This window comes from Ammospiza nelsoni, chromosome 3, assembly GCF_027579445.1.
Source record: "Ammospiza nelsoni isolate bAmmNel1 chromosome 3, bAmmNel1.pri, whole genome shotgun sequence".
In the NCBI taxonomy this organism is placed as follows: domain Eukaryota; kingdom Metazoa; phylum Chordata; class Aves; order Passeriformes; family Passerellidae; genus Ammospiza; species Ammospiza nelsoni.
Window position 1 is genome coordinate 2,271,951 of NC_080635.1, and position 13,746 is coordinate 2,285,696.

Sequence of the window (13,746 nt, forward strand, 5' to 3'; positions counted from 1 at the left end):
TGAGCACCCAGAGCTGCTCTCTAGGGACCAGCACATGCTCCAGGCCAGTTCCTCCAGCCTGGTGTAGCTTCCTGCCCAGTTTGCCATTTCCCAGCTGAAAAGCTTTAAGTAGTCCTCAAGGATGAGACTTTGTATGCAGTAAAGTCTGTGTGTGGCAGAGGCAGAGCCCTACGAGGTGACTGTGACAGTAAAACCACTGGGACTGTGGCAAATACTGGAGATGGAGATAAGAATGAAAGATTGGAAAGGCTGAAGCACTGAGGGGTAGAGTAGGGTAAACCCTAATCCCAAGATTAGGGTTTCCAGTTGTGCTGTTTCAATTGTGAATAACAATTTTGCTGGGACTGAACTGTTCTGTGGTGACTTTTTTGCTACTGCTCCACTCCAAGGCGATGGAGGCTGCTCCCTATCCCCTTGAGGCACCATTTTCTGTGTGCAGAATCAAGCCCTGTGCAGGTGTGGAGGTTGTAGGCTGAGGAACTGCCCTGAGACAGGGGGAGAAAATCAGCACCCCAATTTTTAAACCTGGAGACCAGGTATATTGGGAGGGAAAAGTGCATTTTGCAGGTTGATTAGCTGTAATCCAGTGTGTCCATCTGAATTCCAGTCTGTTCTTAATATCTTCTGGAGGTAGCCCTCTACAGAAAAAAGGCATATTATTAAAATTGGCTGCGAATATCAAATTATTGTAGCTCATTTAGAGGATGGACTCAGAGCAGCTGGTAACAGTTCCAGATAAATTCCTGAATTTGCAAGCAGTAAACTTTTAAAATAACTGGGAATCAGGGGCACACAGCTCAAGGCTCAAGTTTCCACTTACACTGAGGCTGTACTGAGAAGACCTGTGTAAAAAGACATTTACACAACTGGATTCTGAGGACTTTCAGGCTTGAAATGTTTAACAAAGTTCTTATGCCTGCCTAAAATGCTTCCAAATTAAACTTCTCTAAGCTCTGGTGTAATAGAACCTAAGTACAGGTTTACTTTAAAAAGCTGTGTGCCATTCTAACCTGTTAATTCCTGCACTTTGGATGTAGCAGTTGAAATAATTCCATGGATTCACTGGATCTCTGCAGACCAGCAGAGGAATCTACATCAGTTATTTTGAGTGATATTACCTGGAGAAATTGCTGTGTAAAGACCAATGTATGGCTGTCCTGAGTCCCTGAGACACTGTAGGTGGAGATGCTGTATCAGGTCTTTACCTTGCAAAGTGCCTAATGTTGGAGTGTTTAAGCTATGAAAATATCTTCAGATTTTATCATTTCATTCTGTTTGTTCACTAATGGGCAATTGCTTTGATATCTTTCACCAGGGACTGCATAATAAGCTTAGGCAAAAGAGGTTTGTCTGTGTAGTTGTAATTTCTCTGGTTGCTATCTGAGCTTGTCAGAATTGCATCAGTGGCTCTCCCTGCTCAGCCTGCGCTGGCTGTTCTGTCAGGAAAGAAGTTGAAAATGTTCTGGTAGATGACTTCTCTGAAGGCAAAGGAGCAGCATGCCAGGGTCAAAGGATTCAGAACAAAGTAGCAGCAATAGTCTTGAGAATAGCAATCGCTGGCAGCAGCTGGTGAGGCTTTTTTGAGGTTCTGAAAATGCCTTGCAGAGCTCCAGAGGCTGTGGGTCTGATAACTTCCAAACAGGCTGGTTTGGCGATGGCATTTCTAAGATGTCTTTAGGCTATTTCAGATTTAAAAACACAACACACACTTTGAAAGTAACAATAAGAGATGAGAGTCCTTGGTTAGGAGTTGTTCTGCCAGTCCCAACTCTGACCTGTCAGTGATGCCATTGCAGTGTTAATGCCTCATGTTCCAAACTCTCAGATTCATTTGGCATTTGGGCAGCATTTGGATAACTGAACTTGAAGCCATGTGCTTTGATCTGCAGATACACTCACTAATTGGGTGTTCAAATCACACTTTTCCAGGCTCTTCATTACATGTTGCTGGTATCAGAAGTTGAAGAAACTGAAATTTTCAAGATTTGTCTGGAATATTGGAACCATTTAGCTGCTGAGCTCTACAGGGAGAGCCCGTTCTCCACGTCGGCGTCGCCGCTGCTCTCGGGGAGCCAGCACTTCGATGTCCCTCCAAGGAGACAGCTCTATCTGCCTGTGCTGTCCAAGGTAAGGGACTCCCTCCATGCTCAAGGGAGGGCACTCTGGACATTCAGCTTTTCTTGGTGAATTAGAGATTTCACTTCCTGTAAGGAGGGACACAAGAAAATTTACCTTAGAGTAATCGATAGTTGATTCAACTCTAGTTATAGAATCAATGTGAAAATACTTTAAGATGACACCAGTATATAATAAGACAATTAATGTGATATTAATTAAAAAGCTGATATTTCAACTTTTTTAAAGATGTTTAATTTTAACATGAATCTGTATTAAGCAATTTCTGTAAGCAGAAAGACTGGGGTCTTAGAGTTGGAGGAAAACCCGTGTGTTCGAGAAAAGTGGTCCTTAAAAGACCCCTAATATGACATAAGCATTTTGAACTTACTATTGTATGAATACTACATAGGTTGGAGTTTCTTTAAGTACTCCTCTGTTCATTGAAGAGAGAGAAGTCAGCAGCTCTATCCTCACTGGAAGAAGCTGCCATTTCTGTACAGGTGGATATAACCTGTCTGTGGCTGAGGCTGCTGGGCAGAGGGCTCTGGGGACACTTGTGCAGCTGGGAGAGGGGTGGTGGTAGCAGGTTGATGGAGTTTGCACTTCCCCAGGTTCGATTGCTCATGGTGAGCCGCATGGCCAAGCCTGAAGAAGTCCTGGTGGTGGAGAATGACCAGGGGGAGGTGGTTCGGGAGTTCATGAAGGACACAGATTCCATCAATTTGTATAAAAACATGAGAGAAACCTTGGGTAAGTGAACTGGCTGCAGCTGTGTGCTCTGGGATTGTGCAGCTACATCAGGGTGCTGCAGGGTGTTATCTCAGCATCTCAAGTATTGTGTGGGTGAATGGTTATCAGCAAGGGGTACTGCACAGGCTGCAAGGGGAGGAGGCAGTGCCTGCTCTGAAGTTTCCTGTTTGAGGCATTATAACCTGATGGAGTAGTAGTTCACTACCTAATTTTGTCCTTAGGTATTGCAGTGATAATGAGACTTTTGAGGCAGGAAACAATATTGAAAGTCCAAATCATAACTTAAGGGAGCAAAGGGAGAGAGTTGTCAGATATTCAGGACATTAGACATTCAATATTAAATTTATTTTCTCAAGTGCAGATGGGAACACTGAGTGTTGAGCATGAGGTTGATGCACTAGGAATGTGTGTGTTGGAAAGCTTGTGACATGCAGAGTGTATGTAGTGTAGTGGGCATTTTTATTCTCACCTGTCTGCTGGGGATATAGGTATAGCCAGTGTTAAATTAATTATTTTAATACATCTGTATGTGGAATGTGAAAACCATTTTTGTTTTGTGAAACAATTACTGTATATCCTGAGTCTAAGTTGTTTGGCCAAATACAGGATTATTTCTATGAAAATGCAGGTCAGGTTTGTATTGCTTATGTTGTGTTACCTATAAGAGGAGGAAAAAGAAAGGGGAGGAGAATGTGGTGGAAGTTCTGTGGTACAGTAAAAATCTATTTCTGAACCTGGCCATAAATTGCTCTTGACTTGCTGGGATTTAGAGTTTTATATTGGAGACACTAATCCTATTAGGGGCTGATGCAAGTGACTGAGTTGTGGTACCTGAATCTTCCACCTAGACCTGTTCTGGAGCACCAGCTCCACTTTAATCGTGGCTTATTGCAACCAGCAGTAAATTACAGAGCTGCAGAAAATCTGTGGGATGACACATTGTACAATGTCCCCTATAGGCAGCCAATCCCATATTCCTACAGGCCATCAGTACAGATGCCTTTTGATAAAAATTTGCCTTGGTGTCATGTAGGATATGCATTGATTTAGACTTTTCACATCACCTGCATGTGAAGTTCTGCTGAGGTTCCTTAGAACTTAAATTCTCAATGAAATTTATTGTCCATCTTTAAAATAATTTGAACAAATTTCTGCTTTAATTACCTTGTGTTGTCATGACTTCAGGAAGGAAACAGGACACTTTAACCTGAGAGCTTCAGTGGGTTTTTATGGAAGTTTATGGAGTTGAGCTCCAGGCTGCTGCTTTCAAAGGTTCCACATTGATGTCTTTCAGTTTATCTCACACATCTGGACTATGCAGACACAGAAAGAATTATGACTGAAAAGCTCCACAATCAGGTGAATGGGACAGAGTGGTCCTGGAAGAACCTGAACACGCTGTGCTGGGCCATCGGCTCCATCAGCGGCGCCATGCACGAGGAGGATGAGAAGAGGTTCCTGGTCACAGTGATCAAGGTGAGCTGGGCACAGCCAGCAGCCTGCTCACACCCCAGGTTGTGCTGCAGAAACCAGACTTGCAGAAATACTGCTCTGGCAGCTTAGAAAGCTGCCCTGGTGGAGAAGAACAAATTAATGGGAAGCCTTCATCCTGAATTTAGGGGGGATGAATAAATTAGTGATGAACAATGCATCGATCCAAGGAGCCTTTTCATCAGATAAAGTTTAGTTTATGGTTAAATGTGTTCTTTGGGGATGCAGAAGAGATGGAAAGGGATTGCTTATGAAATCCAGCAGAGTGGCAGAGTAACCCATGGCTGTAACAAGACTTGCTCTTTTGCTATATCTGTATATTCATTGATCAAACGTTGAAGTTTGGTTAATATGTGGATAATATTTTTACAAGAGTAACAGACATTAAAATGTCATACAAAGATGCTTACAGAATATTTTTAGTCATACAGAAGATGTAGTTTAATTTCTTCTATTTATGTGGAGTCTGTATTTTTATCTATCAGCTACTCAGCCAGTACTGAGTAGTGTAAGGCTTGTTGAACTCCCCCTGCAGGAATCCTCAGTTATAATGTAAAATGGAGATTCCTTAGTTTAAAACAGTGATCAGGGTTTGGATAAAACTTAAATGATTGCATCATCCCAATCTTAACAGACTTGTTTGGGTTTTTATTTCTTTGTTAGGATTTTGAGCTAGATTGTGGGCAACCACCTTTAATATAGCTGCTTATGCTTATGCTTGTAATGCTTTTGATGGAACAAGACAAACTTGAAGAGAAACCTAAGAATCTGTTGTGTTGTAGGATCTCCTGGGACTCTGCGAACAAAAGCGAGGGAAGGACAACAAAGCCATTATTGCATCAAACATAATGTATATAGTAGGTCAATACCCACGGTTTTTGAGAGCTCACTGGAAATTTTTGAAGACAGTAGTCAACAAGCTGTTTGAATTTATGCATGGTAATTATCTGCTTTTTTGATTTGCTGTTTTAATTATTAAAAAAAGTGCCTATACATGGAGAGGAAAAAATACAAAGCAGTAACTGCCTGAATTTCTTTTAGAAACCCACGATGGTGTCCAGGACATGGCTTGTGATACCTTTATAAAAATAGCACAAAAATGCCGCCGACACTTTGTCCAGGTTCAGGTGGGAGAGGTCATGCCATTTATTGATGAAATCCTGAACAATATTAACACAATCATCTGTGACCTTCAGCCACAACAGGTAGGTTCTGTTTGGGGTTGGGGATAATTCCTAAAGATTAATGCACAGTTCCTTCCTTTTGAAATGTGGGGGTGTTTTGCAAGGGTTGAATTATATTCTTCAGTTTTTATTAGGGACAGTGGCAGGGTATGAATGCCATGATCAAGATGCCTTGCTGAGATGTCATTTGGAATGTTTGGAAGGAGAATTAAAGTGCATTTAGTTGGAATTTTGATTTCTGGAGTGTCTTCAAGAAGACTCCATGTAACTTGGTGATTCTGCTTTGGGAAAGAGCAATATCCTTCTCTAACAGTTTATACCTACAGCCCTTGTATTTGGGAAGGAGGGAGTGAGGAACAATCCAAAAAGGGAAAATGAAAAATCCAGTCCTTTCCAAAAAAGGAGCAGTGTGCACCTGCACACTGAATGCACTGAAACTTCAGGCAGAGTGGATCTGGCACCTGGAAGAAGATACTTCCAGGGTTGATGGGAGCCAGTGCACAGTTCAAACATGTCTGGTAGAACTGAGTTTTCCCTCAGTCCTTTCTAACCTTGCTGTTTGTGGTGTTGCTGCTGCCCTCAGGTGCACACATTTTACGAAGCAGTTGGATACATGATTGGGGCACAGACAGACCAGAGTGTGCAGGAGCACCTGATAGAAAAGTACATGTTGCTGCCCAACCAGGTGTGGGACAGCATCATTCAGCAGGCAACAAAGGTGAGCTCTTGCATTTCCGTGTGTTCTGTGTTCAGGTCAAAAACCCTGTTAAATGTGTGCCCTCCCCTGGCTGTGTTTTTACACTGAGTGCACAGAGTTGGGCTGGACTTCATTGCATGATGGCTGAGAGAGAGATCGATGTGACAATGGAGGTGTTGTTTTGGGAGAGGAGACTTAAATGACAAAATAAATACCTGTTTAAATTTGATTTAAAGCACAATCTGTTACTGTACAGAATTAATTTCAGTAGTTTTTTCTGCCTCCCTTTCACTTGGCTTTTGGGTAACAGAAAAGTTAAAATGCTGAAAATACTGTTCCCTGTTCTTCATTTCTGCTCCCAGCATTCTCTTAAACAGAATTTTTTCTTTATCTTCTGTTTCCTTCAGTCTTCTGAAAATACTTATCTGTGCACCTTAAAGAACAACTGTCCTGCACCTCACAAGAGACAATCCATTTGCAGTTAATCTAATGAAGGGCCTGAACCTTAAGCAAGCTTGAGTTACTTTTCCTACCCTGACTTCTCCCAAGAACATACTGTTTCCATTGGACCCCTTCTATCTGTTTTCAACTTCCTAATCTCCTTAGTTTTTCCTCTTTCTCTAACTGGAGTAATGCTTGTAGCATTGCAGCAAATAATTCTGTGGAAAAGCAGAATTAAATGAAGTTTTATCCTGACTCTGTTGCCATGAAATAAACTGCAGGATCTCTATAAAAAGTCCATAAATTTGAGTGATCTGTTCTTTCAGGCAGTGTATAAAATAAATTGTTCAAACTTAGGCTTTTATATTGCAAGCCAAAGGGTGGTTGTGTTCACTAATGAAGATGAACTCTTAATTTTTTTCACAGAATGTTGATATTCTAAAGGATCCTGAAACAGTTAAGCAGCTTGGTAGCATTCTGAAAACCAATGTACGAGCATGTAAAGCAGTTGGCCACCCCTTTGTGATTCAGCTTGGAAGAATTTATTTAGATATGCTGAATGTGTACAAGTGCCTAAGTGAAAATATTTCTGCAGCTATTCAGGCTAATGGTAAGAAATGCCATGTTCTCCCTGAAAATGGGGTTTAGCAGTGTCTGCCTTTGGGTTCCAGAGTACATCCGAGTTAAATTAATTTTACCCTCTGAGAGAGTGGGGAAGGGCTGAAAGTGCTCACTTAAATCTTTGCTTGTTAACAGATGTTGTATTCAAATAAAGAGCTCCCAGCTTTAGAGGGAGGAAGAAACATCTCTAAATGATCGAGTTTAGGAGAATGCAGAGCACCAGGGCTGCTCACTTAGAATTGATAAGCATCTTGCTGAGATGCAGTGTAGGTAGCCTGTGTTCTTTTAGCTTGCTCTGGTTTTGAGTGTTAAAGGACTGTCTGTCAATAGGATCTTGTTCATTGCTTCAGAAAATGTCAGCAGGCTTTGGGATGAGAGTGCTGCTCCAAGGCTGTCTTGCAGAAATGTAATGCGTGAAGATGCCTGAAAGTCCTGGTAAAGCAGGCTTGCAATCACAGGAGGAATTCTCAATTATCTCCCTTATTTTTACCAGCTAACTTAGGGCCTGTGGCATCTCAGCAGAATGTGCTGAATGTAGTAGCCCATTACAGGATGAAATGAGTCACTTGCTGAATTCTGTGCCAGTTTTCTGGCCAGTGCACAGGATGTACCTGGGAACTGGAATGTTCAGAGCAGCTTGGGAACTGCGCAGCTGCTTCACCTTGAAGTGGCTTCTCGGAATTCAGAGTAGAACTGGCACAGAAATCAATGGCTTTTCATTCAGCTGATCTAATGGCCAGGATTCATCATTGCCAGACACACAGAAGTTGAGGAAGCAGTTGCTGGGGCTGAGGGCTTGGTGAGCTGGAGCAGCAACTGCTGTGATTGCATCTGAGAATGTTTTTACAACTGGCAATGATTAAAGACGAAGAAAGTCTTTAATATCATACAGATATAACAATCAAGTATTCTCTATTTTGTTAATATCAAGTTAAGTTGGTGGGGATCTTTTTCTGGTGTTTGTTTTATTCTGTTTTTTTGTTTGTTTTTTTGTTTCTTTGTTTGGGTTTGTTTGTTTTGGTTTTTTTGTTTGATTTGGGTTTTTTGGCACCTCACACAATTAACTGAAGCTTTAAAATTTTCCAGGTGAAATGGTAACAAAGCAGCCCTTGATTAGAAGTATGAGGACTGTAAAAAGGGAAACTTTAAAATTAATTTCTGGCTGGGTGAGCAGGTCCAATGATCCGCAGATGGTAAGTGGATGCATTTTGTACAAATAACCCCTGAGACAGTTGTTGGTCACAGGAACTTGCTTCAGGAGGTGTGTAAAATATAGTGGAGGAAGGGGAATTAGAAGAGGTAAGCCTGAGCAGTGCTTGAGATACTTCAGTTGATTTTAGCTGGGAGTAATCATAAAGGGAGACAAGGAGATGTAAGATGGAGACAGAGGATGGAAACTTCAACTTACAGAGAAGTGTCACCTGCAACTGAAGGAGGGACTAACTTGGCTGCTGACTGTGCTGGAGACTGTGCCCAGCAGCTGCTCTGCCATAACCTGGCTCACTCTTGCACCCAGGTAGCTGAGAACTTTGTTCCTCCGTTGTTGGATGCAGTTCTCATCGATTACCAGCGGAATGTGCCGGCGGCGCGCGAGCCCGAGGTGCTCAGCACCATGGCCATCATTGTCAACAAGCTGGGGGTGCACATCACTGCTGAAATACCTCAGATCTTCGATGCTGTCTTTGAGTGCACATTAAACATGATCAACAAGGTATTCATGTTTGAAACCTGGGATGAGGCATCTCTCTCTGAGCATCACTGGGATCTTGGGATTGATGGGTTTTTTTCCAGTCGCAGAGCGTGTTTGTGGCACTTGACAAGATTTCTGCTCAGATGAATGTAATTGTTTTATAGTTGAGCTGTCTAGTTAGGTATCTTATATTGCTTTAGATTTCTTTGGTTAGCTCTTGATTTAAGCCATTAGTCATTTTTCTGGGGCCTTGGAGTGCTGCACTTCTGCAGGCAGAAGTCAAATGTCAGTGTAGGACAAAGTGCTAAAATTGATAAATATTTCGAGTGTAAGAGCACCACTACTGCTCAGTCCAGTGTTTCCTCACTAAGTGTGCACTGTGTACTGACTTGCTCTGTTTAGGAGATGCTATCATGGAACTTAAGGAGACTTGGCTTTTTTCCCCTTTCCCTTCTAGGACTTTGAAGAATATCCTGAACATAGAACAAACTTCTTCTTGCTACTTCAAGCTGTAAATTCTCACTGCTTCCCAGCCTTCCTGGCCATTCCACCTGCACAGTTCAAACTTGTCCTGGATTCTATTATTTGGGCTTTCAAACACACAATGAGAAACGTTGCAGATACAGGTAAATGGAAGTGTTTAATACAGATCAGAGTTTTTCTGATAGAATGCTGGTTTTTTTCTTCCTTTTCTTTCATCAAGCGTAGCATATTGTTCACATGAATGTGCAATTCCTCTGTCTCAGCTCCGAGGTGTCAGCCAGGAATCCATGGATGGGCTGAGATGTTTGGTTGTTGTTATTTCTGTAGCTGGAAGAGAGCAGTGTTACAGTTTCTTCTTGCTTTCTTTGCCACATGAGCATTGGCACTCTTCTGAAATGGCTGAACATTTTAAGCAGCGGCTTAAAATGGTGCCACAAAAAACTGTGGAACAGTGATTCTTGTAGCTATTTGGGGATGGGGAGAAAGGATGTTTTTCAGTAGAATTTCACCAAGTAAAGTAATTGAAGTTTCCATTTAAATCTAAATATTGAGACATTTTTTCCCTGTTTTAAGCTCTGGGAGATGGGTGCCCAGAGCTTCTTTCCGTGTTTAAACAGCCAACATTTGTCTGGATAGAGGATTTTGCTGATCAAGAAGTGTGATTGGCTCTTTATGCTAATGATATGCTAATATAGTATAATGAAGCCAGAGGGGCGTGGCATGCCTGGGAGGCAGTGTCCTCTAGTGCCAGCCTGGGCAGTGCCTCACACACCCGTCACGTGTGGGCACCCTGCTGCCCATTGGGGTTTCTTGGGCTTTGCAAAAGGCCAGAATCTCCCAGCTGTTGGAATATTGCTCTCCTGGTCACTGTCCATGCCTGTTGTGCAGGACTGCAGATCCTGTACACCCTGCTGCAGAACGTGGCGCAGGAGGAGACGGCTGCCCAGAGCTTCTACCAGACCTATTTCTGTGACATCCTGCAGCACATCTTCTCCGTGGTCACAGACACCTCCCACACTGCAGGTGAGCAGGGCCCCTGCTTCAAAGCACCCTGAGCAGCACAGTCATGGCTCACATGCTGTCTGAATAACAACTGCTGCTCAATAACAGCTGCCTGTGTGTGCCTTTGATCTGCAGGTTTGACAATGCATGCGTCAATCCTTGCCTACATGTTCAACTTGGTAGAAGAGGGAAAGATCAGTACTCCTTTAAACCCTGGCAGCCCAGTGAACAACCAAATGTTTATTCAGGAGTATGTGGCTAATCTCCTCAAATCTGCATTTCCTCACCTGCAAGAGTAAGTGTGCCACGATTCATTCATGCTTCTGGTGGGTTTTTATTTCTTGAAGCTTTATTTCAGTTTTTATTCTAACTGCTGTGTTTGCTGTTAGTGCCCAGGTGAAGCTGTTCGTAACAGGGCTCTTCAGTTTAAACCAGGATATTCCTGCCTTCAAGGAACACCTAAGGGATTTCCTGGTCCAAATCAAGGTGTGTTGGGCATGCTTTTCTCAAGAAACTTTAAGTTATTTTCAACAGGATGTTGTTGGAAAGCTTTAGACAGTGTGGAGTTAGTGCTTGTTTGAGAAATAGAAGTTATTTTGCATCTTTTTAAAATGCAGTGAGAACTCTGTCCAATGGCTTGTGTGACTGAGTAGTGTTCATGGAACCTGTTTCACTGGGATTTCACTTACAAATTGGGTTTGAACATCATTGCTTGTGTTATGCTTTGTGCACACAATCCTTATGTCTTAGGACAACTGCAAAACTAAATCTAATGGGAAATAAGTTTTTAGTTTTCAGTTTAATCTAATGGGAAATCTGTTTTTAACCAGATTTTTTTTTCATTCTACTTGGAATTGGGACCAGTTTTGAAATTCACTACACTAATGCTATGCCTTTATTTTTTTCTAAGAATGCTGGAATGATAAGATGGCAGGAAATAGTTTGTTAATTAGTTTTGAGATTGCAATTGTCAGGTATTTCAGAATTGTAATGACTCTGCTTTAATTGTGGTAGACTCCAGCTGCTGGGTTTGGCATCCCATTCTGTAACACAGTGACCATCTTTAAACATTGCTTTACACTGGTTGTGACCTTAGGAACAGAAAGCCATGCAAGTAGCCTGTCAGGGAACAGGAAGGGAAGATGTTCCCTGTATAATTTTGGAAGCTATTACTCTGCCTTAAGCACTTGACAACAAACTGATGGTTTTGTGTGAATTATCCCAGGAATTTGCAGGTGAAGACACATCAGACTTGTTCTTGGAGGAGAGAGAAACAGCCCTTCGGCAGGCTCAAGAGGAGAAGCATAAACTTCAGATGTCTGTACCTGGCATCCTTAATCCACATGAAATTCCCGAGGAGATGTGCGATTAAAACAAAAATAAAACAAGTTTTGCAGTTTTCTTTCTGTACAGCTACTTTGTTGTGATAGAAGAAAACAGCACTTGGATATTTGTTGACCAAAATGATGCCAATTTGTAAATTAAAATGTCACCTAGTGGCCCTTTTTCTTATGTGTTTTTTGTATAAGAAATTTTCTGTGAAATATCCTTCCATTGTTTAAGCTTTTGTTTGGTCATCTTTATTTAGATTTGCATGAAGTTGAAAATTAAGGCATTTTCAAAGTAATTACTTCATGCCCATTTTGTGGCTAAGGGGAAAATAGGCAAAGCGTAACTTGTAAAAGACTATATTGCAAAATAATACAATTTCCTGTCAGAGTATCGATTTTTAATTCGGAGTCATTTTCTTTCTAGTCTGTCCTGCAGTCTAGGAGAAAAGGTAAAGAGTAAAGCAGACAGAATTAATTAATTGTTAAGCAGAGGATCCTAGTGCTGCGTTTGTTCTGATCAGTTAGCAGCTTTCTGGACTGAGTGGTAAGGCTATAGGCTACGTGTATTTGCAAGTTGTATGGCAAGTTTGCAGCAAGATCATGTGCATATCATCCCATTGTAAAGCAACTTCTAAAGAGTATGGGAACACAGTACAGTTAGTTATTTTTACACAGTTCTTTTGTTTTTGTGTGTGTGCTGTCGCTTTGTCGACAACAGCTTTTTGTTTTCCTCAATGAGGAGTGTTGCTCATTTGTGAGCCTTCATTAACTCGAAGTGAAATGGTTAAAATATTTATCCTGTTAGAATAGGCTGCATCTTTTTAACAACTCATAAAATAAAAAAAAACTGGCTTTTGAGATGACTTATACTAATTTACATTGTTTACCATGCTGTAGTGCTTAAAGAACACTACTTAAGAGCAAAATAAACTTGGTTTACATTTATTTTTCTTTCTTTGGCTTATTCTTTTATTGGATGAAAATGCTGTGATCATATTTAAGATTTGTATTTGAAGGTGTAGGAAAAGCTCCTTGAGGTCTAGATAACTGTTGCTTCTGGCTTGCCTCATCTCAAGGACTTTGGTTGTGCTTGAAGTTACCACGAACTAAGTTGGGTTCCATTTGGAAGTACGGTAGCTGTTCTGACTTACCTCCGTGGATAACTACTCCATACCACGTTACTATCAAATGCCAGGAATGAGGTACTCTTGCTCTTTCTCTCTCTGGACTCTTTGCAATTTATTTCAAAGAGGTATTGCACTGTATCTTGACTAAACAGTTTAAAATAGTCCATGTTAATAACATGTGTAGACAAGATCTACGGTTATTTTTCTACCTACAGTTTTGTAGTTAAATGATTTTCACAGATAAATGAAGCAGTATGAACACTAAGGGTGTGTACAGTCTTGGCTTCCCCCTCTGTGTCGTGTCTTGTCTCTGTTCTCTAGCAGTCTGTGTCGAGCTGTCCCCAGGTTTCTCCATGGATTTGGTTTCCAGGCTGTTGGGATGAGGTGTAGCCATTGTCAGAGCTGTGCCAGGGCCAGGCAGGCTGGGGCTGTTTGTTGTGTGCCCCTTGGGGGGCTGTAGTTGGTAGCTTTGTGCTGTGTGTTCCTTTGGAGTAGAAGTGCATGAGTTAGTGGTGTTCCTGTAGGATGTAGCTGTGCCCGGGGTGTTTCCAGGCCGGGCTCTGACCCTCTGTGTCTGGGAGCATCTCCTGCTCCTTCCTGTGCTCGGCCCTGGCAGAGCTCAGCTGCTCCCTTGGGCAGTGGCACTGAGCTGGCACTGCCTGCAGCCTCCCAAAACACTGCCACAGTTCCAGACCCATTCCTTACTGCCCTTAGAGCTCCCAGGTCCGGCTGTTTCATGTCTTCCCATCAGCCTGGAGCCTGCTGCTCTGCCTCAAGGCAGTATTGCCTCTATTGGGCAGGTTAAGGTGCA

At 42.1% G+C, this 13,746-nt stretch overlaps 1 protein-coding gene across 4 annotated transcripts in view; it reads left to right on the forward strand.

The window, feature by feature from the left end:
• Window positions 1-12,753, forward strand: part of XPO1 (exportin 1) — a 34,124-nt gene extending 21,371 nt beyond the window's left edge. For all 4 annotated transcript variants that reach the window (XM_059467855.1, XM_059467856.1, XM_059467854.1 and 1 more), the window contains 14 exons: window positions 1,930-2,127; window positions 2,730-2,868; window positions 4,163-4,344; window positions 5,142-5,298; window positions 5,401-5,564; window positions 6,127-6,261; window positions 7,108-7,291; window positions 8,389-8,495; window positions 8,819-9,013; window positions 9,450-9,618; window positions 10,364-10,498; window positions 10,613-10,772; window positions 10,867-10,963; window positions 11,703-12,753. In XM_059467855.1, coding sequence (XP_059323838.1) covers window positions 1,930-2,127; window positions 2,730-2,868; window positions 4,163-4,344; window positions 5,142-5,298; window positions 5,401-5,564; window positions 6,127-6,261; window positions 7,108-7,291; window positions 8,389-8,495; window positions 8,819-9,013; window positions 9,450-9,618; window positions 10,364-10,498; window positions 10,613-10,772; window positions 10,867-10,963; window positions 11,703-11,849 — 2,169 coding nt within the window. In that variant the 3' untranslated portion in view covers window positions 11,850-12,753. The remainder of the gene's footprint in view (window positions 1-1,929; window positions 2,128-2,729; window positions 2,869-4,162; window positions 4,345-5,141; window positions 5,299-5,400; window positions 5,565-6,126; window positions 6,262-7,107; window positions 7,292-8,388; window positions 8,496-8,818; window positions 9,014-9,449; window positions 9,619-10,363; window positions 10,499-10,612; window positions 10,773-10,866; window positions 10,964-11,702) is intronic.
• Window positions 12,754-13,746: the final 993 nt, after the last annotated feature.